General features: G+C 38.9%; 1 protein-coding gene across 1 annotated transcript; it reads right to left on the bottom strand.

Annotated features, from left to right (window-relative positions):
* Positions 1–875: 875 nt before the first annotated feature.
* On the bottom strand, positions 876–27,885 carry Rrm1 (ribonucleotide reductase catalytic subunit M1). Its single transcript, XM_051192451.1, has 19 exons — positions 27,590–27,885; positions 26,640–26,728; positions 23,430–23,607; positions 22,895–22,995; positions 20,350–20,409; positions 19,578–19,617; positions 18,934–19,096; positions 16,572–16,713; positions 15,023–15,106; positions 12,715–12,876; positions 12,321–12,400; positions 10,774–10,975; positions 10,065–10,214; positions 9,637–9,858; positions 8,637–8,713; positions 6,375–6,510; positions 4,289–4,384; positions 2,957–3,145; positions 876–1,482 (listed from the first exon to the last, which is right to left on the bottom strand). Exons 1-19 carry the CDS (start codon positions 27,606–27,608, stop codon positions 1,294–1,296), a joined length of 2,379 nt encoding a protein of 792 aa, XP_051048408.1. The 5' UTR covers positions 27,609–27,885; the 3' UTR covers positions 876–1,293.

Here is a 27,885-nt window from a genome sequence, read left to right as displayed (position 1 = left end):
CCCTCTCAAAAAAAAAAAAAAAAAAAAAAAAAAAAAAATGGCCAAAAACCTCTTAGAACATGTCCACCTACAAGACCAGTAAACCCTCTACTTAAACACTTGAGAAGGGCTTTACCCAAAATATGAAAAGTATTAGAAGGCTATGAAGACAGAGTGAAACCCTTAAGCATTTTATATGGAAATATAATGGTGCTGTCAATATGGTAGTTCCTCAAAGTCAAACACAAAATTATATAGCCCAACTATTCTTTGCTGTATAGAACCAACCAAACCAACCTGAAAGGAGTAGTTCAACAGATACTTGTACACCAATGTTTGTGGTAGCCATTGTTCTTAGTAACTAAAAGGAGGAAACAATCCAAGTTCATCTAAGAATGACTGAACTGACACAACATGGTATGTATATGTGTGTGTGTTTATGTATGTATATGTATACACACACACATATATATAACACACATACATACATACACGTAAGAACAGAGCATTTATGATGTGATGCATATTGCACTCTCTGTATGACATCTCTGGAGAGCACATTCATAAAGATATAAAATAAGAGTGGTGATCAGGGACTGAGCAGACTGAGGAACAAGGCATTATTTTTATGAGTAAGGGTTTCTGTTTGGAATGATGAAACCATTCTGGAAATGGCTAGTGATAATAATTATGTAACAGTGTGAATGTCTTAAATACCATGGAATCAAATTTTTAAAATAGATAAAACTGGCAATCATGGGGCAGAGAAGAGAATATATTAACATCAGGTTTCTATAGTCTAAGTAATATCTTTAAAAATTTGCCTCTGAACTCTCAACAAAATTTTTTCAAAATTTACCTTTTTATGACAATGATGACAAATTTAGCACAGCATAATTGGAAATGTTTTTTATTTCAAAATGACCTATAGAACTTTCTCAAGACAAAGGTCTTTTGGTTTTACTTCTAGTAAATCACTCAAAGTAGAACTAAGTCTCTTTGTCCACACTGAAATGGCCAGAAAGGGAATGCTGGAGGATGACGAGACTTCCTAAGTCTCCATCTATCTCCAAGGCTCTTCTGCATTCCCAAAACCTCTTTGATTCCTAATATCAAAGCTGGCTTTGGTTTTTTTTTTTTTCTTGTTTTGGTAAAAATCATGTTTATACTATGTAGAAACAGTACTGTGACTCAAGGACTCCTTTCCTGGCAGTAAAGTCCAGCAAAGTTTTCCCATATCAAGTAAACCCACTATGCCTATCTATGCTCAGGAAGTCGACTGTGGCAGAGAGCTCCTCTCTTCTGGGCCTCTGCTCAGGATCCACACATCAGGCACTCCTCTCTGTTCTCCAAGGAGCACACCATGGCTGCTGTATTTCTCTCCTTCTCTTCTTCCTCTTTCAGGGCCTTCTCCCTCTCTTTCAGCTTTTCCTTGTTCAGCGTGAACTGAATTGGATTAGCTGCAGGTCTTGTCCTTAAATAATACATCCCGGTCTTTAAGCCCTACACGGGAAATAAGCACAGCTATTAGGAAGAATTCCAGGACACTACAGAGTCAAGATCTTTGTTCAAAACAATTCCCATGGGGTCAGTTACAAAATTTTTTAGACCTTTAAATACATGCCTATAAAACAACTTGAACTCCTTTTTAAACCTGTAATTTTGTCTACTCCATGAAGCATTCTGAAAAACGCTGAAATAGACAGCTAAACCTTGGAGGTTTTGTCCCTAAAACAGGACCGCTTCTTTGGAATGTCAAATATTTTTGTTCAGTTGTATTTACTTTTACATGTATTACTTCCAGTTTGTACAAAGCAACATTCCTGCCTTAGAGTGTAACCATTTAGGTGATGAGAAAGTCTCAGTAGAAAAACAGACTACCAGTACTTCATGAGGGTCATCTTCCTGTCTTGTATTCCCAGGAGAAGCACATCAAATAAGAACATAATGCAAAATAGGTTTGCAGCACTTTGCAGTTGGCAACAGTGTAACCTGATTCATACTCTGTAGATAAAGTGGGAAACAATGGATGCTTGTGAAAAGTGGACTGACAGTGTAAAGCTATTTGGAAAAGGAAGTAGTGCACATGATGGTGTAGAATACAGAGGTCAGTGAAGAAGAAAGCAATAGCAGAGAAAGGAAGACTTAAACAGTTCATAGGGGCAGAAAGACTGTAAGAGACAGAGGCCCAGACAACTGGAGAACAGCGTCTCTGGCTCCAAGTAAGTCATTGTTCTAACATGGAGTTCATGAGTCCACACCCCTAATTTTGAAGTTATGGACAGTTGATTGTTTCTTGGGAAGAGAAAGTCAAAACTCCAGTGGATGGTACCACACCCACAAGTGTAAGGACAATACAAATTGGAGTTGGTGAGAGAGGGCTAGGGGTGGCCCACACCTTTAATTCAACAATGGGAGGCAGAGATAGGCAGATCTCTGTGAGTTCGAGGCCAGCCTGGTCTACAAAGTGAGTTCCAGGACAGCCAGACCTGTCTCAAAAACAAAACAAAACAAAACAACAAAAAAAAAAAAAAAAAAAAAAAGAAAGAAAGAAAGAAAAGGAAAGGAAAGGAAAAAGAGAGAAAGACAGAAAACACAAAGTTGTAGGAGTTTGGTGGATCTGGGAGCAGTTAAAGGTGATTATGAATGATCAAAACACATGGTATGAAATTCTGAAAGAATAAAAATATCTAAAACAAAGGCTGGATGATAGCTCAGTAACTTAAGAACACTTCCTGCCCTTTTAGAGGACCTGAGTGTTCAGCTCCCAGCAGCCACATCAGGCAGCTCACAACTGCTGAACAGAAACAAGAAAACCCAAAGTTTGATCTGGCATAAAAACCCTCATCTTCAACACATTTTGGACTGGAAGTGAAAAACATCCAGACAGCAATATGTAAAACGCAGCTAGAGCAAAAACTAATCCAATTCCCAAATATCAGAAGCTGGCAATAAGCCCTCAGGGTGCTCAACCAACCTGCTTCCAGCCGTAGAAGTGCATACTCGTGAGTTTGCCATAGTTAGGCTCAGCAATATGGATGTTTAACGACTGGCTTTGATCGATGAAAGCACCTCTCTCGGCTGCCATCTTGAGAACAGTCTTTTGAGAGATTTCCCACACAGTCTTATAGAGTTGCTTCAGGTCATCAGGAATTTCTGATATGCTCTGGAAAATGAAAAGGATGTATTGTTTTAACTCCAATTAAAGAAAGCAATATAACTAATAGGTTACTGATCCTTGCTATGACACTTGGCTTCCCTTGGTCTTCCTGAAGAACCAACATTACTATGCAGTTAGTGTCTTAATGGTTATAGCAAGTTTGCCCAAACTGCTAATCTCTTGCTTAGAAAGTCAATAAAATTTCACTTAACCAACCATGTATAAATCTGATGTAGTGACTTAAACATGAACTGGCTTAGGGACAAAACAGTTATTATTCCAGATATACTTAAGACAGGAAGGGGGGCAGGCAGTGTCGATGCAAGCCTTTAATCCCAGTTCCTGGGAGGCAGGGGCAGGCAGATCTCTGAGTTCAAGACCAGCCTGGTCTACACAGCTAGTTCCAGGACAGTCAGGGCAACACAGAAAAACCCTGTCTCAAAAAATTAAAAAAAAAAAAAAAAAAAAAAAAAAGGGAAGGGAAAACAAGACTTAAGTTAATAAACACGAGAAACACAAACATTTAGGACTTTAAAGGCACACAGTCAAAGGATGCAGTGAGATAAGCTACTTTAAATAAGCCAGAGTGCCACATATTGTACTTAGAGTCAAAATGGTTGTCTTAAGCCTACAGCTGACTGAATTTCTGAAATGCACAACCTGGCTGATGCTACAGTTTCTGTCACAAAAATCTGAAAGTTGGAGGAGGTGTTGCTAAGCTGGCCAGTGTTTAGCTAAGTCATCCACCTACACAGCTGCAATCATTTTATTGTTAAGCACTACCTGACTACCTTCTAGTCGGGTTTAACTCCAATTTCAGGTTTTTAAGAAATCTGTAGGTCTGACTCCTACTTCCTACTTCCCGACATTCTTATTTACTTGACAATAAATGTAACCTAAGCTTCAGGGTTTTAAAAGCTCCCCAATTGTGCAGAAAAACTGGGAACTACTGTTTTATTGGAGAAACAATAAAGACTATGTAAGAATGTGTATAAAACTAGCACAACAATGACGAAATACAGATACATTAATAGAGCTTGTATGGCCACAGTGAAAGGCCATTTTTCTCTGTGTTGTTTGAGAGAAGGGAGACAGCACCACAATGTTCAGCTCAGCTCCTAGAAAGCACTTGTCACTTCTAGTCTGTACCTGGATAGAGCCATTGCATGCAATAATCTGGTTTTTCATCTCTTCATTCCACAAACCCCGCTCAGTAAGATCTTTCAGTAAGTGAGGATTCACAATCTGACAAAAACAAAAAGATGTCAAGAAATGAAATAACACTGGCAGGACCTATAAAGAATCCCAGACCTAGAATTCAAAGTAGTAAGACAGTTGAATTACTTATTGATCCTCTAATAAAATCCCCCCCCCCATTTTTTAAAACAAAACTGAGAGGACCATCTCACCACACAAAGTTACATCCCTTTAAGATCCTGACATCTAAGCCGGTGTTAGCCTTTAATCCCAGCACTTGGGAGGCAGAGGCAGGTGGATCTCTGTGAGTTCAAGGCTAGCCTGGTCTATAAGGCTAGGTCCAGAACAGCTAGGGCTGTTATACAGATAAACCCTGTCTCAAACTAAAAAAGAAAAACTTCACATCTATTATTTTATAAACAATATATTGAGATAATAATTCTACAGTGTATATATACATGTTATATACACACATGCGACACACACATATATCAAATCATTACATTGTTTGTCTTGCATTTTTTGCAAACCTTATTTTACTAACACTAAAAAAATCTCTAAGGTTTTATTTTGGTAGTATATGTGACCCACGGAGGCCAGATGGATGAAAACCCCTGAAACTAGAATTACAGGTGGTTGCAAGCCATCCAATGTGGGTGCTGAGAACCAAACTTGTGTCCTTTGCAAGAATAGAACAAGTTCTTAGACTCCAATGGCACCTGCACACACATATGCACATTCCCACTGCCACACACATAATTAATATAATAAATCTTAAGTGGCTCAGCTAGTAAAGGTATGGGCCACCAAACATGACAACCTGAGTTTCCTCCGTGGAACTCACATGATGGAGGGACAAAACCAGGAGTTGTCATGTCTTCTGTCCACGTGCATGGAATGGCATGAGCCTGCCCCTCCCCTCAAAAATGTTGTAAAAAGCTTAAGAAAAAATTATGGCATTTACAAAGATGAAACAACGTTGTCTTAAGCTGAGAAAGTTCACGTAAACTGATTCTTCTTTGGTTCGCTTAAGTGATCACATAATAAAAACGATAGTAAAATAACTAGGAAAGCAACTTCCCTATACCTAACAAAAACTTATTTCAGGACATCTAGAAATCTGCTTTTTTCTTTTTTTTAAATTAGTAGTTTTTAATGATGCAGCACTTAAGAATTACCAGGGATGAATGGGAGATGGGATGGGCAGTCGGTGGGGGGCCTAGGAGGGTGGGAGGGAGAGGGAACTGGGACTGATACATAAAACAAATTATATTTTAAAAAAGGAATTGCCTGGAATTAACTTAGAAAAACAATACTGATGTCACCAGCAGAGATTCTCACTGGTAACCATGTCTGAGAGTCATGTGCTCCCACCTCTTTGTTTAAGACTATGTCTCCTGTAGCTCAAATATACCCTGGAACAGGCTATATATAACCAAGGATGACCTTGAACTTCTGATTCTCTTGTCATTATCTCTTAAGGGCTAGAATTAAAGGTATAACCACCATTCTTGACCTGAGAACTACTCTAAAATGATACTTTTAAAAAAAATGGGATGGGGGATGCTATGTAGCCTAAGCTAACCCAAAACTAGAGCGCCTCCTGCTTCAGTTTCCCAAGTACTGAGTAGTGATATTTCTCCCAACTAAAGCTATGGTAAAACATGGAGTGGTAAAACACTATAATCCAAGTATTCAGAAGGCAGAGGTACAAGGATCACTGCAAGTTGGAGGCCAGGCTGATCTACATAAGTGAGGTTTCTCAAAAATCAGAACAGAAAATGAGCCCTTTGTCAACTCTGATTCAGCCAGGCATGGTGGTGCGCACCTGAAATCCCAGCAACTGAGAAGTGAAGAGAGAATGATCCATTCAAGGTCACCTTCAGCTACATGGTAAGCTGAAGGCCAGCCAGGGCTACTTGAGACTGTCTCCAACAGAAAACCAAAATAGCTACTGTCATACCATATCTCTGGTCCTGAGTAAACTTTTACTTTCAGCTTTCAGAAGAGCTCTATCAACTTGGTTGCAAGCTCTCACCTGGAATTCTCCCGACAAGACTCTGCGAGTGTAGATGTTACTGGTATAAGGTTCAATGGACTCATTATTCCCGAGAATCTGAGCAGTTGAAGCAGTAGGCATGGGGGCAATAAGTAAACTGTTTCTTATACCATACCTTAAAAGGAAAAGATTATTGGAGATTAGTGCTAAAGCTATACTCTGCCACACTGTAGTACAGAAACAGGCTGAGAGTAACACCACAAAGGCACGTAACTCACATACTGATTTCATCATACTACAGGTTATAGCATGGATGCCACTGTCCCACACTGTTCTGCAATGCCTGCACAATTGTAACTGCTAGCAAGCCTTTTAAAGTCCTCACTTACGCCACTTGTTATGGAACTTAGGAGTCAGACACAGCACTCAATGCACTATTTTGCCCAGGGAAACTGAATGCAGTCCTGAGCAGCCCATCTGTATTACAGCACATTCATTCAACCCCACTCATCTTTACTTCATGACCACTGGCCCCTTCATTGTATCACTACAACTCTCTATTATCCTGTGTAAAGGGAAAAATTATGCTCAGAGAAAATCCTCATTTACCCTACCACCAATTACTAGTTTCTAAAAAGCTAATTTTTTCACTTTTCAGTACCAATAGTATTTAAAGAAGAATATACTAGTTAACATTCTTAGAAATCTGCACAGCTTAGCTTAAGATACCAACTCTAGGGCCTACAAGATGGATCAGTGGATAAAGACATCTGCCACCAACTCTGACAACCTGGGTTCTATCTATAGAATGCACATGGTAGGAGAGAACCAACTCCTTCAGGCTGTCCTCTGACCTCTATGTATGTACCAACGCGCATGTATGTTTGCGCACTCATACACGCAATAAATAAACATTAAAAACTAAGACAGGAGGCGGTGGTGTACACCTTTAATCCCAGCACTCAGGAGGCAGAGGCAGGCAGATCTCTGTGAGTTCGAGACCAGCCTGGTCCAGGACAGCCTCCAAAGCAATACAGAGAAACCCTGTCAGGGAGAGGGAACTGGGACCAACATGTAAAATAAATACATACATACATACATACATACATACATACATACATACATACATACATAAGAAACCTTGTCTTGAAAAACCAAAATAGCAAAACAAATATTAAAAATTAAAAAACATATAGAGACCGACCTTCACAGCATTTTTCTGAGCAGGTGGGTAATAAATACAAATGTCAAAACACCATTACACATACTTTGTCTGCATTGCTTGTATTACCAAAGTTCCTCTAATACAGAGAGTCTATCCTTCCTACATTCCACACCTGGAGATCCATATGGTGCTCAGCGTTGAGCCTCAGGTCCTGGAAGGGTTTGTTCAACTAGGTTTTCACCCTCGGTCACTTTCTAAATGTAAGGCATCAAGCAAATCACCAGTTTCTCATGTCTTTACTTTCTCACCTGTAAATCCCAATATCATGTTCACAGACAGGAGATTGCTATGAAGTCATTATACTTGCTAGATCCCAACTATGGAATCATCCACAACTGCTGAAAACCTTAAGAAGATCTCCAAACCAAATCTCAGAATCTGTCAAGTTCAAATTACATTTACATGACCAAACTGTAGGTGTATGACAGAGGTCTAGAAAAACACATCATCAATCAGGCTTATTTCTGGGGAAAGGAACAAATTGAGTTTCTTTTTTTTTTTATTTAGCAAGCAGCTGACACAAGTATAAAGAACAGTTTTTACTTTGTACTTCATTTCTGTATTTAGGGTAGGGTGTGGTGGTCTACAAGTTTGCAGTTAGCCTGGGATACAGAGTGAGATCCTATTTAAAAACAAACAAACAAAAATTATTTATAAACCCAGTGAATAAAAGAGTAAAACCAGGCAGTGGTGACATATGCCTTTAATCTCAGCACTCTAGAGACAGAGGCAGGAGGATATCTGTGAGATTAAGGCCAGCTTGGTCTATATTAATGAGTTCCAGAACAGCCAGAGCTACATACTGAGAGCACGTCTTAAAAAATCAAAAACCAAAACAAAAAGTGTTCAGCTCCTCAAGTAACATCAGTTCATACCGAATGCCTACTGTGTGCCAAGCAACTTTCACATTACTATTTTCTTATATTTTTCTAAAGCCATTTCTGTGAGGTGGGTCACAGCCCCAATTTAGAAGACAAGTTTTGAGTTTCAGAAATTACAACAGCATATGTAACTCCTGAAGAGTCAGAAAGCCCCAGTCTCCTAGCTTCTGTGCTACTTTACACATCTCTACTTACTTTGCAATCTTCTCCTTGAGAAGCTTCCAGTCCCACAGGTCTGTAGGAACAACATTCCACATATCATACTGAAGAATCTAAGAAAGAAATATCCCACATTTTTGATGTTAGTTACTCTAAGGCAATTTAAAACAATGACCAAAAAAAATTTAAGACAGCTAAATATCATATTCCCACATCCCAGCAAATGCTGTCTTGGAGTCAATACATAAAGAAATATCAGCTTCTTGGCAGGGTGATGGTGGCTGGTGTCGCACACCATTAATCCCAGCACTCCGCAGACAATGACAGCCAGATCTCTGTGAGTTCAAGGCCAGCCTGGTCTCCAGAGTGAGTACTACACAGTTGTTGAAAAACAAACAAACAAAAAAAGGACTATCGGGAGCAGCCTGGGACCTCATCTCAACCACATTCCACATTTCTGCAGATCTACAAACTAGGAAATCTTAACATTCATTAAATGGTTTAAGAGATGCATTCCTTTTATAATAAAGCATACACTATAATCACAGCTTCCTTGATCTGCTTATTTAACTAAGAATACCAAATTCCAAATAACTAAACACTAGAATTTCTGAGTATCACTATAAACACAGAAACTAAAACTTTATACAGAAGAGGGACATACTATTGATGACAGGGCAGCATAGAAAACAGAATTCTCGGATGGGTCCCCAGACTCCAGTCCCTGGTATCACAAGCCATGAATAATCTGTCTTCTGAGTGTGGGTAGGATCTCGGTGGGAATATCATAAATGTCCCAGTCTCTTGCAGAACAGTGATTGCTGGATTTAGGGTCCACTGAATAAATCTAGACCTCAATAATCCAGAACAACCCCATCTCAAGGGCCTCAACTACATCTGTAAAGACCCTTCTGCAAACAAATGCGCTCTCCCAGGATGCAGGGAGCAGGATTTGTGTCCATCCTTTGAAGAGGGGTCATTATTCAGCCCATTACTGGTACTCACAGGCAAAAGGAAATCTCAACCATGTACTTACTCCTTTGCTGACCGGAGAGCCCTCATAAGTCTCATAGGGACCATACTCCTTGGCTAGGTCACAGCTGGCTTCCAAAGCTCCATAATAAATAGTTTCAAAGATTTGCTTATTCAGTAACTGGGCTTCAGGGCTCTCAAATGGATATCTCATCAGGATGAAAGCATCTGCTAGACCTTGTACCCCAATTCCAATGGGCCGATGGCGTTTATTTGATAAGTGTGCCTTTGTATGAAAAAATTTTGGAAAAAAATGAAAACATCACTGAACACAAAAGAGAACATTCTATGATACCGATACACATGACTTTTTCATTTCTAATCTCTCAAACCATGCCAAGAACATCTATTTAAATTAGGACTTTCTGACCACAACAAATATCCTGTATCTTGGATTCAGTAACATGCAATAAGGAGGGAGATTTATCATACCTCTGGAATGGGGTAGTAGTTTATATCAATTATCTTATTCAAATTTCGGACAACGACTTTAGTGACTTCAGCCAATTTCTCAAAGTCATATGTATGTTCTGGTGTGACATACATATTCAGAGCCAGAGAAGCCAAGTTACAAACTGCAACCTGTAACATAAAGAAAGGGTTCAGAATCACACTTTTTGTTTCTTCTCCCTGTATCAGTGAGATCACTATAACCTCTAGAACTATCAGATGTGAAAATTTACAACCAACCCAACACCTGTGCTGAGGACCAAACTCAAGGAATATATTAGTCTTTGTTGGGTAACCTCTACAACTAAGCTAAATTTCCAACCCCTAATTAGGATTTTTCTCATCATTTATCAATATATTTCTAAACCCCAACTATTTTACTTACCCACTCACTATCAGTTACATATGTGAGATGCACTAGTCAGAATACTGATACAGTTCTTAACTATGCTCCCAGATGCATTCCATTCTACATTCTCCCAGGTGGCTAAATTCTTATTTTTGAAATATAGTTTAGTTAACATAACTATGCCACATAGTTGTGGGTTTTTTGTTTGTTTGTTTGCTTGTTTGTTTTCAGTGCTTAGGAACAAAATTCCATTCAACCACTTCAAGTGAATTCAAGTAAGGGAGTCACAAGTAGAAACTACCTCTACAATCCCCTCGGTATCTAGGTAGGCCCTCTACCTACCTCATCTTTGCTGGTATACTCTACTATTTCTGTACACAGGTTGCTGCATTTGATGGTTCCCAGGTTCTGCTGGTTGCTCTTCCGATTACAGGAATCTTTGTAGAGCATGTATGGGGTGCCTGTTTCTGTCTGAGACTCGATGATGGCATACCAAAGTTGCTGAGCTTTCACAACTTTGCGGACACGACCCTGCTTCTCGTAACTGAACAACAAAGATAGATTATTCCAATACTCACGTCCTAGGAAGCATACATGAAAATATAAAATTATGAAATTCTCAAAGCTTTACTAAAGGGGAAAAAGGAGTGATATTCATCCCTTTTTAAAGGCTGGATCTACTTATTTGTATATGTGTGTCTGTGTAAGTATATGTGCATGTGTGTGTGAGTGCACATGCCTATAGGCACATGGAAGCCAGATCTGGAGTAACTGGTAATTGCAGGATGCCTGGCTTGTTATCTGGGTGCTGATAGCCAAACCATTCCTCCAACCCTGAAATCCATTTTCTATCAGCTGACCCACCAGAAAAACCAGGCAGCTTTAGATCCCTTTAGATGACCCCACCAAACCAAAAGGAACAAAAGGCATCATCAAAATCATGGCACTGCTTACAGACTCTGCCATGCAGCCTGCATTTACCTTTGCTTTCCCTTCTGCTTTTTTCTCAGACTCTGGCTTGGCCTGGCTTTCCCTGACAGTCTGGGCTTTCCTTCTCTAAAGCCCCTCCCCTTCTTTATGCAGCTGCTTACCAAACACCACTGCTAAAGGTGCCTACATTTTTGGACCCTAACTTCAAAAGACTTGGCTTTCTCTCTCTTCCTCTCACCCATCTACCTCCCTGCAGCTGCTAATTTATAGCTTGCCTGACTGTTGTTTTTCTCAAACTGTAGTGAAACTGGCATTAAGCTTCAAACAAATAGAAAACAAAATAAAATGTACCACTGTACTAATTTTAATGAATTGTCAGCAAGTGTATCCTAGTTACTTGTGATTTATGTTACCAAAAGTGCTACACTGGGGCCAGGGACATGGCTCAGTAAATAAGGTTACGTGCCACCGAACCTGAGAACCTGAGTTTGACCCCTGGGACCCACACAGTGGAAGGAGAGAACCCACTCCTGCAAGTTGTCCTCTGACCCCACATGTGCACTGCGGCACATTTGTGCCCCAATCCCCAGACAATTAAATGTAACTTTTAAAGGCACTATGCTATAAAATAACTCAACTAGTCTTTATCTCTGTTTTTATAAGGATCAACTTAAAATACCATGCACCCAAATCTTAAGAAGATAACAATTTTGGTGAAAAAGTCAAGAAACATCTAATTAAAAAAAAAAAAAAAAAAATCAAATAATTATATTCTAGGTACTTTCAAAGATTTCTAGAAATGAACTGATTAAATATTTTTCTGTTTATCCAACAATAGGGCTCAAACTCAGTGCCTCACAACAGGGTAGGCCAATGTTCTCAAGAGCCTCAGCTATATTTGGATGCCGAGTAAGAGAAACCACAGCTCACTGTTTATAACATTAATATTTTTCTCATACCTTTCATATAACTTCTCAAATTCCTCTCCCCAAACCTCATCCAGACCAGGACACTCATTTGGACACATCAATGACCAGTCCTACAAAGAAGTAAAACCGGGTTATGAGAAATGTCATACAACCATCCATAGTTTATTAAAAATACTGCAAGAAGGGAGCTTTCACATGGAAATTTGGTGTAGAAGTAATATTCTGGTATAGAAGTAAAAACTGTAGTTCTACCTGTTGCTATGGCCTTCTAAACACTTAGTTCAGGTAGCATCTACTATGGAGAACACAAAGCCATCTGTGGCATCACATAGGTGAGGCTTTCATAAGCACAGCTTAAAAAACTGAAGAGCAAGGCCTGGAAGAACCCTGCTGCTACTAGCACAGGCTCCCAGGTCTCTCTCACCTGGTTAGTCTCCACTCGCTTCATGAAGAGATCTGGAATCCAAAGTGCAAAGAAGAGATCCCGGGCTCGCTGTTCTTCCTTCCCTGTGTTTTTTTTCAAGTCAAGGAATTCAAAGATGTCTAAGTGCCAAGGCTCCAGGTAAATAGCAAATGCCCCAGGGCGCTGATGAGAAGAAAATCAGCATTATTATCAGAGTCAAAATAAAACAAAGAAGCTTCATACTTTGCACTGCACTTTTATGATGTCTCCTTTCATCTTCACTATGATCAGTGAAATAAGTATCAAAACAAGTAAACTACATTTTTCTTAAAACTTTAAGAGTAGAACAAAACTGACACAAAGAAAATTTGGGGGCTGGGAAGATGGCTGGTTCAGCAGTTAAGATCACTTGCTGTATTAACAGAGGACCAGAGTCCAGCTCCCAGCACTCCACTTCTCCATGTTTGGAGACAGATAGACAGACACACAGAGTGACAGTGAACTACAGGTTCTTCATTGTAGTGCAGATCACTTTATACCAGGACAAGTATATAATGTCCAAGTAAAGTTGCTTTAACTTTAGCAATATAACAACTGTTTTCAAGACTGAGCTGGCTGGGTATGGTGGCACATATCTGTGATTTCAGCACTTGAGAAAGAAAGGAAAGAGAATCAAGAATTAAGGACCAGCCAGGGCTACATGAGACCATCTCAAAAAAAAAAAAAAAAAAAAAAAAAAAATGGTGATCTGTCTCATGAAAGTTATCAAAGTCCTTAAGATAAAAATCCATAAACTAGTAGATGATTAAGACACCTAGACATTTATAAGAGACTGTAGTTGTAAATCTCCTAATACTAGAAAAACAACCCAATTCTCTCAACTCTAGGGGAGCTTCAATGTGATTTCTTTTCTGTTGTTTTGAGATAGGGTTTTACTGTGTAGCCCTGGCAGACATGGAATTTGCTTTATAGAGCAGGCTGGTCTTTGACTCACATGATCATCATGCCTATGTCTCCCAAGTGCTGGATGGAAGGCATTTGCCACCACCTAGCTATTGTTTCTTAAGAAAATTCAGGATAAATTATTACAAACCCACCTCAAGGTTAGGTGTAAACTTAGGTATATTGGTACATGCCTGTAATGCCAGTACTTGGAAGGTAGAGAGAGAAGACCCAGGCTCAGCTACATAGTAAGTTCAAGATTCTGTCTCAAAATATTTAAAAATGGGGGCTGAAGAGATGTCTCAGTAGTTAAGTATATTTGCTGCTCTTGAAAAGGATGTGAGTTCGGCTTTCACATGGCAGCACATAACCTTCTATTAACTCCAGTTCCAGGGGATCTGATACTTTCTTCTGACACCCACAGGCACCAGATATATGCATGGTATACATACATACAGGCAGGGAAAACATACACATAAAAGGAAATCTTTAAAAAATAAAAAGTAAGTCTTAAAAAGTAGGCCAGTGAGATGTTACAAAGTGTAAAGGTGCTTGCCACCAGCAAGCCTGACAACCTGAGTCCAATGCCTAGAACCCACATAGTGGAAGGAGATAACCCATTCCCAAAAGCTGTCCTGACCTTCACTTGTTTACTGTGACATGTTCAAACATATACATAATAAGTAAACAAATAAATAATTAAATATAAGTGACTTTTTAAAGAGCTGAAAAGACAAGTCAAGGATAAAGTATATGTGGATGAGAATAACAGTAGTGACTGAATCCAAGAGTTCATTAGCAACATTCTGGGGTAAAGAAAGTGTCCTGTATCTTAATTGGTATGGCAGTTATTCAAGATACACTTTTATTAAAAACCCATTCAACTATATATTAAGTAAGCAATTATCTTTCTTTAATTTGATTAAGTTAAAAATGACACAATATTCAAGAGCAGCCTGGACTACACAGCCATTTGAGGTCAGCTTAGAGTTACACAACAAGATTGTCTTCTTAAAAAAAAAAAAAAAAAAAAAAAAGAGCATGGTATTTAGGAAATTAGGGGGTCTGGAGAGATGGCTTGACAGTTATGCATTTGCTGTTTTTATAGAGGCTGGGAATTCAGGTTCTAGCACACACACTGGATGGTTCACAACCATCTGTAACTCTAGCCCCAGAGGATCCATGCCTTCTTCTGGCCTCCATGAGCACCTACATGTAGATGCTCACACAGACACAGACACACACACACACACACACACCCAAAATCACATAAAAAAGAATAAAATAAATCTTTAAAAACAAAGTAAAACAATACATAACTAAACCAACTTTTATAGCTAAAGACTTTCAGCTCTGGTTTCCAGCACTTGCCAATAGGAAAGTATACCTTGTTTCCACCTTGATCAACATATCGAGCAGTGTTATTATATACTCTCAGCATTGGTACAAGGCCATTCGAATTGCCATTAGTCTGAAAAAAAGGTCAAAAATAAAGGCATCTGGATGAGAGACACAAGGCTCAGCAAGAAAAGAAAAACAAAACAAAAATAGTCCAAAAGTAAAACCTTATCCTTGACCCTTTGTTCAATCAGTGACTAATTCCTAAGTAGCCATCTTTGAAGTTTTACCTGGTCTTTATCCTCTCGGCAACGAAAACACATGCCCAATGTAAGAATCAACAAAACATTACTAAGTTATAAGTTCAGCTATTTTATCACAACCCTAATTTATAATGAGGTATAGTAAGTCAAAAACTTCCAAAACCAAGGAAACTAAATTTAAGTTCTGAAATCTAATAGTCATCGGGTAAAGATATACTTTGAGTACCATAAAAGAAAATAAAAACATACTACGATAGCACTTTCCCCACTAAAGAATTCAAGGAAACCTGGTAGTGCACGCCTTTAATAATTCTAGTGCTTGAAGCAGAGGCAGGCAGATCTTGGATTTCAAGGTCAGCCTGGTCTACAGAGAGTTCCAGGACAACCAGATCTACACAGAGAAACCCTGTTTTGAAAAAAAAACCACAAAAAAAAAAAAAAAAAAAAAAAAAAAAAAAAAAAAACCCAAACAAATAAAATGGATAGGCAGATAAATATATACATAAACAAAATATTATAGGGATTATGAAATATTACATTAAAAAAGACAGAATATTACATACCTGAATACATAATATATAATTCCCTTTGGGAATCTGACTCAATGGAATTTAATACTTTTTTACACTGCACATAAAAAAACTGATACAACTCCTTCTAGGCCACATTACCAGTAGATAAAAGAAATAATATCAAAATTTAAGTCCTACGTAAACCATTACCTTGGTTACCAGTGTCTAAAGCCTGAATTCTGACTCTACCACATAGTATGACTGACTGATCCAGAAAAACTTGTTTGTTAAGCCTCACTTTCTTCTTGTGGGAAATAAAAACACTGGTGCCTAGATTACTGTAAGAAACATAATTGCTAGCATGTGTCTGGAATGGTAGCTATCTCCTAGGCTGTAGTAAGTCAAATGAGTAATTTCTATAAAGTATTTGTATCAGATTTGGCACATAGTAAGCAAGAAATAAATGATAGCTGGCCAGGCATGATGGCAACAATCATTTAACCAGCACTTGAGAGTTGGAGACAGGTAGATCCCTCTGAGTTCCAGGTCGGCCAGGTCTAAACAGTGAGACCCTGTCTCAAATCAAAAACAAACAAATAAATGATGGCTACTCTTATTATTGCTTTTTTAAAAAATCATAATTCTAAAATCTGAGCTAAAAAATATTCTAGAGATTTTTCTCAAATAACCTAGCCCTCCAATGACGAATCAAGAAGTAAAACGACTCACTCACACAACTAGGTGGTCATTAGGAGAAACCCACATCTCCCAAGCACTAGCATTATCATACCCATGGTTGGTTTTAAAAGTCATTAACACTTACCCCAGCAATGTAGCTGCCAGTAGCCCGGATACAACTCACAGCAACACCAATTCCCCCAGCAGACTTAGAAATTAAGGCACATTGCTTCAGAGTATCATAAATCCCTTCAATGCTGTCATCTTTCATACTCAAAAGGAAACAGCTACATGGAGAAAAAAAGCATAACTAAAGCAAGGAAATCAGTGAGTCACAAAAAGTGATTAGATGATCTAGACAATTAAATCAAAGAAATGAAAAGATCTGAAATCTACAAAGTTCCTGTGTTTTCAAAAGATGGGAAACATCTTTTACTGAATATGAAACACCGATATATTATATTATCTTAATTAACTGTCTTTCTAGAAAATACTCAGGTATTCAGAAAGATTATATACATACATCTGCATGGTACCTACCTCAAGAAATAAGATGTCACAAAGAGCCTAATTACAATTCCTGTAATTAGTTACCCTTCTGAAGCCTCCCTTAACTCAATGTTATAGCAATTCATTCCTATATATGTAGTCTTAATTTATTTTCATGGTTGTAAAGCATTCCACTGCTTGAGTATCCCATAGGTTCATGTGCTTGTTGATGGGCATTGGAACATTTTCAATTTATTTGCTCTTCTAAAAAAAAAACGCTATGAAAAGTTTTTCCTTCCTCCCATTTATTTTCTTACTTTCTCATAAGGGTATCCCTATGCAGCCCAGGCTGACACTGAATTCTCCATTCTAATTCAGTACTACCATTTCCAGTGTTGCTAGGAATCAAACTCAATGCCCTACACATGCTAGCATGTACACTCCCATTAAGCTACAGCCCTAACCCTTGGTGTTTGGAGGCAGGGTCTCCCTGTAAAGCTCAGGCTGGCTGTAATTTGCTATCTAGAGCAGACTGGCCCCAAATAACAATCCTTCTGTGTTTACCCCAAGATCACAAGCACATCCAGCATGCCTAGCTCTTAACAGAAAACCCTAAATTAAATTTTCTAAATCTCTTTAATTCTAATAACTTGTCCACAGATACTTTTGAATCCTTTACGTAAAAATCATATCTGTGATCGTATTCTTCCATTTTTCAATCATCTTTTTCTTATCTTACAGTGCTAGCTTAGGCCTTTGCTACCACACTAAAAACAGGGATAGACCTAAGGATTTTTGTTTGTTTGTTTTTATATTTATTTTATGTGTATGAGTATTTTGCTTGTATGTGTATGTGTACCACATAACATGCCTGGTCAGAAGGTGTCAGATCCCATGGAACTGAGTTAAGGACAGTTGTGAGCTACCATATGGGTGTTGGAAATCCAAAGCAAGTCTTCTACTAGAACCACAAATACCCTTAACCTCTGAGCCATCTCTTCAAGCCCAAATTCAAGTTATTAATGGATATCTTTTACCAAATTAAGGTTATTTTCCACACCAATTCTGCTTATAAAACAGCAATTGATTTTATAATGTTAATACGATGAGATATGTATAGTCTTGAATTCCTAGCATACATAGACTTGCTAACAGCATTTTCCCCCTTTTTTTCTTTTACTTACTCTAGACACTGTAACTGTGATCCCTTTCATAGCTACGGGCACCACCATTAATCCAGTTATTCTGCCCATAAACTCAGGAACCGTCCTTCACCCACATTCGGAACATCACAAATTCTATCACTCTAATTCCCATGTATCTTAAGAATGTGACTCCTTCTCTCAATCTCTATTTTCACCTCATTAATCCTTTCACAATTTTTAAAATAAATTACTGCAGAATTTCTTAACTAGCTCTAGATACCTACTAATCATTTCTTTTCTTTCTAATCATTTTAACAGTATTTAAAAGTCTTCACCCAAAGGTCTTGTGCATGCTAAGCATATGATCTACCACTAAGGTATAGCCTCTTTTTTACTTAAAAAACAACTCTCCTGGAATATAAATGACATACAATTCCCTATCAAAAACATTCTATTCAATAGCACCTAAACCATTCAGTTGTACAACTATCACCACAATTTTATAAAGTTCTCACTAACAGCATTTGCCCTCTCCCAACTTGTTTACCCTAACAGTCAGAGATTGCTCCAAATGCAAATTATTTCATCAGAGCAGGCAATAATTGAAGTTTTTGTTTGTTTTTAACATAATGAACCCCCTGGCTTTTTTCTTATTTCCCTAGTCAAACCATGGGTTCAATTCCTAGCACCCACATGGTAGCTCAGAATTATCTAACTCCAGTTCCAGGGATCCAATGCCCTTTTTTGATTGTAGGCAATAAGCATACACAAGGTACATCTACATACATACATGCAGACAAAACACTAATATAAATAAATAAACCTTTAAAGAAGAAAACAACAGAACAAAAAGCAGCTACAGATGACACGTACCTGGACAGCTGTGGGCGGTTGGTCCCAGCATTGAAGAGAGTAGGAGAGGCATGAGTAAACCACTTCTCAGAAAGCAGATTGTATGTTTCAATTGCAGCATCAATATCTTCTTTGTGAATTCCCACAGATACCCTCATCAACATATGCTGTGGTCTTTCAGCCACTGTAAACAAAGCAGGAGTTTTCAGATATTGGGACATGCCAGAATGACTAGACTGAAACATTCAACACCAAAAGAAGCTTGTAAAAGCTTTACAAACAAGCAACAGAATTAGTTATAATAAACCTAAAGTCCAAATGTCATTTAGAGATATTTTGCTATCCTTACCATGTGATAATCCCCAGAACCATGAGCTAAGAAAATTTCTCTTCTTTACAATAAAACAACAAGAAGGTTATCTGGAAGGTTGCAGAACTCATTGCTAAGGCTAACAACTGGAGTTCAAACCCTGGGCCCCACACTGCGGAAGGGGAGAATAAACTCTTACAAGTTGGCCTCCAACTTCCCCATGTACATTATGGCACATGTACATCTCTCTCCCCTCCCATGCTCATGCACACAATAAATAAATGCAATAATTTTTTAAAATGCACTACATTGAACATAATGAACAAAAAAATTAACATAAATTTTCATTTCTTACCTTTTCCATTGATCTTCAACAAATAGGACCGCTCCAGTGTCTAGAAGAATAAATCCACCAAAGAATTCTCAGGTTTTTAAACATACAGTGAATATGTAAGGTAATTTGCTGAAATCTCTCAATCTTACCATTTTAAATAAAAAGGATAACATTTACCATTTCTACCTTCTAGAGCATTATCACTTGGCTTGTTCTGCTTCAGCAAAGATTACATGCGAACTTCTGGGAAAGGCCCGCTTGCATACAACGTTATAAGCTGCGGTAAGCAGCAGCAGCAGCAGCAGCAGCAGGATATCTTAACATTTATTCAATGCTTGTAAGAAGCTAGACACTAACCCAAGCAACATAATCTCCAGAAGAGCATACTGAATCATATATTATCCCCATTTCTAAAGAGGGGACTGACTGCATAGCTTTATGAACAAGAAATGGGAGAGCTGAACCCAGTTGGTCTGATATCAACATCCCTGTAAGCAACACAATATATTTAGACAAATACTGTGCAGAATAGGGAGTCAATAGTTACTGCAAAAATAGTAGAATATGGAGTAATTATGATAGATTATCCAAGTAATCCTTAAATAACCATGAAGTGATATCTGTAAAGTTCAAAAGCTACTAATGAAGGAGCTGTTTTGCTTATTTTTAAGTACCACCACTACCACAGTCCTACCATAACCAGGTACATCCAAACCAAACCATCAAACATAAACAAAACCCTATACTTCCAGATTTAAGGAATCCCCACATTTAAAACCCATTATTTATTTACCTTAAAGCCAAAGTAATTGTAAGAGAAATCTCGGTCGTAGATAATGGCAGAATTCAGGCGCTGAAATGAATCAAAAAGAATCCATAATTAAGATAATAAGACTTACTTTCACAACTTCTAATATGTTTTGAGATGACTCCAGAACTACAACTAACATACAACATCAATGACATAGCACTATGTCTTTATTCTTACAGACAGAAATCAAAATCAAAAGACAGATGGGGTGGGGAAGCATATAAATTGCAGCCTAATTGGACATGTAAGAGTGTGGGCAAGAGGCTAAGTGACAGAGCACACACAAGCACAAGGTTCTAGGTTGCTTCCTTAATATCACAAAAAAAAATTTAAACTTTAAAATATAATTATTTAAAAACTAGAGAACTTATACTCTGTGATTAATTTCCCACATTTCCCTTATGTTTCTATCAAATTTGAAAAAACATGAGAGGGGCTGGAGAGATGACTCAGCAGTTAAGAGCACTGGCTGTTTTTCCAGAGGACCTGGGTTCAATTCCCAGCACCCACATGGCAGCTCACACTATCTGTCCCTCACACAGAAGGCAAAATACCAATGGAAATGAAATAAAAATTATATATATTAAAAAAATGAAAACATGAGCATGAAAGTGAGCATATGATCACTCTTAAACATGCTTTCATACTAGTAATATTAGAATATTGGTACCATATAATTCATATTTTATAACTTACTGCATGTATGTAAACTTACTTATTTAAATTTTTTGTTTGTTTTTTCAGGATAAGGTTTCTCTTTAAAACCCTGGCTGTCCTGGAACTCACTCTGTGGACCCGGCTACCCTCAAACTTAAAGAGATACGCCCGCTTCTGCCTTCTAAGTGCTGGGATTAAAGGTGTGCGGCTGGCTTCATTTATTTATTTTTTGAAACACGAACTTGCTATGTACCCCTGACTAGCCTGGACTAAGTAGACCAGTAGTCTTCTTGAACTTGCAGACAGTCCTAACTCTGCTTCCTGCTAGGATCATAAGCATGTACCACCATTTTCAGCTGCAAAATTTTGATTTGTCATTGAACTCACTTTAAATTGAACAAAATAATATGTATTACAAGCAAACAGAAATTAGTTTATAAGGTTTTAACAATTCATGGTCCTTTAGCATATCTAAAACAAATTACTATTGTGGCAATAAGATTTTATAAAACTGGTCATTGTTAAAGAGCCATGCTAAGTTATAAAGCCATTTAAAAGAAAACAAAAGTAATTAGGTGTGATCATATCAGCCATACTATCTGAAGCCCTTGTTCCCTCTTACTGTCAAACTTTGAAAGAAGGCAATTTTTGTAAAACCAGGAATGGGCTAGAATGATCACTGAAGAACTGAGGTACTAGACCATAAGTATTTGTTTATTTTCCAATATTTACTTTTAGGCTCAGATTTTGCTACTGTTATCTGTTCTAAACTTGTTTTCAAAATTATGCTCAGAACCAGTTATGGGGGCTCAGGCCTGCAAAAGCACTCAGAAGGCAGAAGCACAGAGGACTGCTGCAGGTCCTAGGTCCATCAGGGCTACAAATTTAGGTCTCGTGAAGAGAGGCTGCAGAGATGACTGCAGTTCAGAGGACCATGCTTCCAATTCCCTACACCTGCATGGTGGCTCAGAACTATGTGTAAGTGCAGTAGTCACAGGGAATCCAAGACCACTCTGGCATCTGTGGGCAGCAAGTATGCACATGGTCCATAAACACATACAAGCAAAACAGCTATATACATAAAATGTTTTTTAAAAAATCTAAAGGGTGGGGGAAAAGCCTATATTACAAATAAATACAATGGCTGCTTCCTTTTAAGTCTATTAATAGCTGATAGGTACTCAGAGAGCTAGCCAGCTAATTATCTGTTACCTAATATTAAAACTGTTTTCTCCCAAAATACCTACATGTCTACCCTACAATGATATTCATTAACTGTAGTGAAAAACTGAAAACAAACTTTCATCAACAGAGGGATTCTAATGGGTAAAATGAAAACTAACCTATGAAATGGAATTTTATACCACTGATAGGATAAATGAAACAAATTCATAAATGCTGGTATTTATGAGTTACAATTCTAAGTGAAAACAACAACAGTGAGACTAGAATGCCCAATATGGTATATTCACACACAGTGTATATAACAGCTACATGTATATACAAAACATGCATTTAAGCATGTTTTAAAAATGAAGTTGCTTTTTAATGAAGTTGCTTTTACTACAGAAAACTAGGATCTAGAGCAGGAGGATTGGTTTTATCTACTACATCTTTTGTGGTGTTCTTGAATACATTTTGGTTTGTTTTTAAGACAGAGTCCCTCTACGTAGCCTTGGCTGACCTAGAACTCGCTCTGTAGAACAGGCTAGCCTTTAACTCAAAGACTCACCTGCCTCTGCTTGAATGCTAGGATGAAAAGCGTGTCCACTACTACCTACCCTTAAATGCATTACTTTAAAACAAACAAACAAAAAACAAACAACAAAAAAAATCAAAACATTTCCACCAGAAAAAATGTTGTACATACATCCTTATTGGCCATAACAATATCCAGTGTTGAACTGGCCACCATGGGAGAATGTCTGCCATTGTGTGGATTTATGTAGTTGTGGAGATCCTCCATCACATCTGAGGAAAGATAAAATACCTGATGACCTGAGTTCTATCCCAGGGACTGATTCCCACAAGCTGTCCCTTGACTTTCACATGCATGCTGTGATAAACATTTGTCCATACACATACAACAATACACAAAATAAGCAAACATAACTTAGGGGATAGAGACGAGAATCAGGAGTTCAAGGCTTGCCTTGATTACAAACTGAGTTTGCAGGCATCCTGGGTTAAATGAGACCCTGTCTCAATGTACACACCACATACACACACACACACACACACAATTTCACACAGTGGGTCAGCTACACGGAAAAGCAGGAAGTTCTAGGTTATACTATACCACTGAGTTGTTTACTGCCTTTTAAAATAAGATGTAATCTACGTAATCATTGTTCCTATAATGTTATGACAATATTAAATTCTTTCTAATGTTACTCCAGACATACCACTGAACACTTTCTTTGTTTCTTTGTGCAAGTTAGAGACAGCGATCCTTGCTGCTAAGATGGCATAGTCAGGGTGCTTCGTAGTCAAGGTTGCAGCTGTCTCAGCAGCCAGAGTATCCAGTTCCACTGTGGTGACCCCACTATATAGGCCTTGGATTACTTTCATGGTGATCTGAGCCTACAAAAACAAAACCAATAGTTATTTGAGCTTTCCCAAGAAACAATATCCTCCTTAAAATAGTTAAGACAATCAAAGTTTTAACATAATTTCCTCATCTGAAAAAGATTATTTATCCCAATGTAAGAATCCATAAACCAACAAAATTACCAAAAATGTATCCTATACATATAAAACAGAAGCTTGGTTTTCTGAAAGAGTAAGTACATGCTTCATGACAGTGGATGGCAGAAGAGGTGTTAGATCCTCTAGGACTGGAGTTACAGTTGTCATGTGGGTACTGGGAATTAAACTTGGATCCTCTGGAAGAGCAGCCAGTGCTCGTACCTGCTGAAACATCTCTCCAGCCCCCGGCCCACACACTTTTTGAGACAGGGTCTCATTGATCCGGGAGTGCACTAATCGTACAAGATAATAGGTCAGCTGACTTCAGGGAGCCCCCACAGGCATGTACTGTCACAACTTTTTCCATGGGTGCTGGGGATTCAAACTCAGGTCCTAATGCTTACAAAGCTAGCACTGCCAACTGAGCCCTCTCCCCAACCTCAATACTATCCCTTGTTTGTATACAAATGTGTGCACGCACACACATTGGCATAGGCTCACTCACCCATGCAGGTGCATACAGAGACCGGAGTGGATTTCACAATTCCACTTGCCTCTCCTTATTTTTAGTTCGGTAAAGACCATTTAAAATTTAAAGATCAATAATACCAAAAGCAGACTTTAGAGTATATGAATATACTCTAAAGTTTTTTTGTTTTTGTTTTCAGACATGTTTTTACAATGTACCCCTGGCTGGCCTGAAACCAGATAGTTTTTTAAGGGAGACCTCGTCACGCAGTGGTAGTGCATCTATAATAATGTTTTAATTGAAGCTAATTAAAATTATTTTCTCTCACAGTAGTAAGCATAAATGTATAAGGAATAAAGAAAAAACAAAAAGCAAACACAACAACAACCTCCCACCCCACCCCCAAGCACAGAGTACAGGTGGTCAGAGGAGACAGCATGGACAGCATATGGACAGAGGTCTCACTGTGACAATGTCTCCCTGAGTCTGGAGCTTGCCAATTTGATGCATGCATGGGATCAGGTCCTTTCATGTGCCCAGAGCTGGGGTTACACACATTGCTGTACCCAACTTTTCCAAATGGTTGTTGAGATCCAAACTCAGGGTCTCATGCTTACAGAGCCCACCATACATTTAAAAGAAAAATAAAATCTAAGTTATGCCTATATATTTTAAAACATCTTTTAAAAACAGCTTAACTGGGAAAGTTGGCCAAAGCATATCTCTTTCAAAAACGGTATGAGTGAATGTCAGCAGTTACTATGATTGCATTTACAACACAGCTGAGGCAGTTTGCTCCTGATTGCCTTCTCTGACTCAACAGAGAAGTACGGAAGCAGTGAAGTCCATCTAGTTTCTGATGCTATGTGGCATGTAATCAGAACTTGAAAAAGCATAACATCCATGTGTCACGTCTAATAGCATCCAGATTTTTTGCAACAGGATCCACCCTGGGAAGATGTAATCCACTAAGGCATCCCTGCATGTGGACATGTGTTGTTAGAAGAGCAAACAGAATCAAGAAACTCTTATTTGTTTCTCATTGCATTACCATTAACTTCAATCAGTCCCCTCCTCTCTCTTTGGACCTGTCTTATTTACAAAACAAAGATGAACTAGGATAAGGTCTCAGATGCATTGCAATATTAACATTTGAGTATTTTAATTACTATCTAGAAGTCCAAAATGTGTAGATTTATAATAAATATATTTTAAACTACAAAATTATTTCCTCACTTGGGCTAGCTAACCACTTATCAAGTACTAAATTAGATAAATGACACACTGTGGCTCTCACAAGAATAAGGTATATTTAAGAGGGTTGGAGGGATGGCTCAGCAGTAAAGAGTGAATACTGAGCTACAACGTGTTGTCACATGCCCTTAATCCCAGCACTTGGGGGTCAGAGGCAGATGGATCTCGTGACTTCGAGGACAGCCTAGGAGGACGTTCCAGGAGGATTGGCTGTTACCCAGAGAAACCCTGTTTTGAAAAACAAAAACAAAAAACTCGGCTCTTTTAGAGTTAGATTCCCAAAAGCCACATCATAGGGTAGCCACAACAGCCTATAACTCTAGCTTCACAGGATCTAACACCCTCTTCTGGCCCCTTTGGGCACACACACACATGTGGCAGACACTCACAGAGACATAAAATAAATCTTTAAAAAATACTCATGAACTCACAGCTGCAGTGGTTATCTGCACAAGACTGCTGCAAGATTGGGCCCATCAGCATTTCATGAGGGAAGGATGGGGTCACAGGGCCCTACCCTTCGCTGTCCAGTTAATGGTTGCCGGAGGAGTCAAATTCCTCAGTGATACAATCACCGGTAAGTTGCCCTTGCTCAATCAGGTAAATTAAGCCCAGACTCCTGCTCATACAAGCAGCCCTGATTAAATGAAGTGGGACAGATGGGGATGAATGCTCACACATAAACACACAGAAGACAGACAGACATGCTCACACACAGAGGACACAGACAGATATATGCTCACACACAAGCACAGAGTACTAGAAGGACTTGTGAAAAAGTTTGGTGGGAAGGATCTAAGAGAACACTAGGGAAAAAATGATAAAAATATATTTTATATTCGTATGCATAAAATTGTTAAGAGAATCTTAAAAGTTAAAAGAATAAGATGCACTCCCCTCTCAATTCCAGATGATAGAGATACATAACCGATTTCCATACTGTGTGGTTAAAGTTCCAAAAGAACATAGGCACCAGAACAGGATAAATAAGATGCCTAAACAGTGTTAAGATCAACTGCTCCCTCTTTGTTCACATTCAGGGTTCTCTGAAAAGTGAAAACTTGTAGGACACATCAAAATTAAGAAAATGTTTAGGTAATAAACTCACATTTAACACTTAAGTATACCTAAGTGAAGGTCTAGAGATCAGAGATACACAAAATGGCACAAAGCGAGAACCCATGACATAAACTATATAACTTACAGGATCAACAAAGTCCATATTGAGTCCATAACAGAGTTTCTGGATTCGTGATGTAATTTTGTCAAACATAACTCGCTCTTGGCGGCCATCTGAAGAATCAAACCAGTTTGCATTAGCAGTTATTAACAAAAAAAAAAAAAAAAAAAAAAAAAAAATCAAGTGAGATCAACCTTTAAAACTGAACTGACCAAAAAGAGTTATTAAGGGATTGTCTTCGAGGTTTGCAGTGGTTAATCTTATCAATTTGATTGGATTTATAGTCACTTTGGAAGCAGAAGCAAACAGATCTCTTGTGACTTCAAGGCCAGCCTGGTCTACATAGCAAGCTCCAGGACAGCCACCACTATATAGTGAAACCCTGTCTCAAGAAACATACAAAAGAAAACCCTCCCCCAAACATTCAGGGATGGAGCTATACCACAATCCCACCTCACAAAAGACCAGAAAAATGACAGATAACCCTGTGGTGTCCAAAGTCTTTTCTTATTTCCTCCTATGCCAACTTTTCTAGTTTTTGTTTTTGGATTTTTTTTTTAAGATATTAAAAGAGAGACACAGAACTGTTATTAGCTATGAGTTTTAACTCTAGCCTCCAATTAGTGGCTGGGGGTGCTTTCCGTCAGTCTCTGAAACCTTTTCTGTAAAATGGAGCCAAACGCAGCTGCCTCAAGAGATGGTGGCTAGGAATAACAGTGTTCGAAAACAATCCTATACAGGTAGGAGTAACTCTGGAAGGGCGCACCATGACAAAGCCAAAGGAACCCATTTAAGTTCAGGAGGAGGATGGAGGCGGACAGAGGCCCAGCTGACTGACAGCGCGGGAAGCCGCGGCGGGAAGGGCGGGAAGCCTTAGGGCGCCGCGGGTCGGGCGGGCGGGCTGGTGCGAGTAACCGCTCGGTGATCAGCAGCCGGGGTCCCCTCTCTCCCTCCCCATCCCCACGAACCCTCACCTCGCTTGATCACATGCATCGCCGCTAGTGGCTGAAGTGCTGGGGGGGGTTCGAGACCAAGTTGCAGCTCCGAGGCGCTGAAGGGACAGAGCCGTCGGTCGAATGTGAAAGCTGGACTCCTAGCGGCTGCTGGGCGAGGGGACCGAAACTGCGCGGCAGACAGCACTTGCCTCACCAGAACCGAGGAAAGAAAATCCGAACTTCTTCCCGCTCCCGCCACCAGTGACGCAAAAGCGGCGCGACGTAATTCAAATGACGTTTTGACGCTTCCAACGCCCGGAACTGAATAGGCAGAA

This window comes from Phodopus roborovskii, unplaced genomic scaffold (genome assembly GCF_943737965.1).
Source record: "Phodopus roborovskii unplaced genomic scaffold, PHOROB, whole genome shotgun sequence".
Classification (NCBI taxonomy): domain Eukaryota; kingdom Metazoa; phylum Chordata; class Mammalia; order Rodentia; family Cricetidae; genus Phodopus; species Phodopus roborovskii.
The sequence above is the reverse complement of the archived record's forward strand: the minus strand, read 5'-3'. Positions and strand labels throughout refer to the sequence as shown.

Excerpts from the sequence above, each read along its gene's own strand:
- Rrm1 (XM_051192451.1), bottom strand. Across the intron at positions 22,996-23,429 it reads AACAAAGAAAGTGTTCAGTG|ATGTGATGGAGGATCTCCAC; the intron begins GTATGTCTGGAG and ends ATCTTTCCTCAG. Across the intron at positions 1,483-2,956 it reads ACTTCTACGGCTGGAAGCAG|GGCTTAAAGACCGGGATGTA; the intron begins GTTGGTTGAGCA and ends TTTCCCGTGTAG.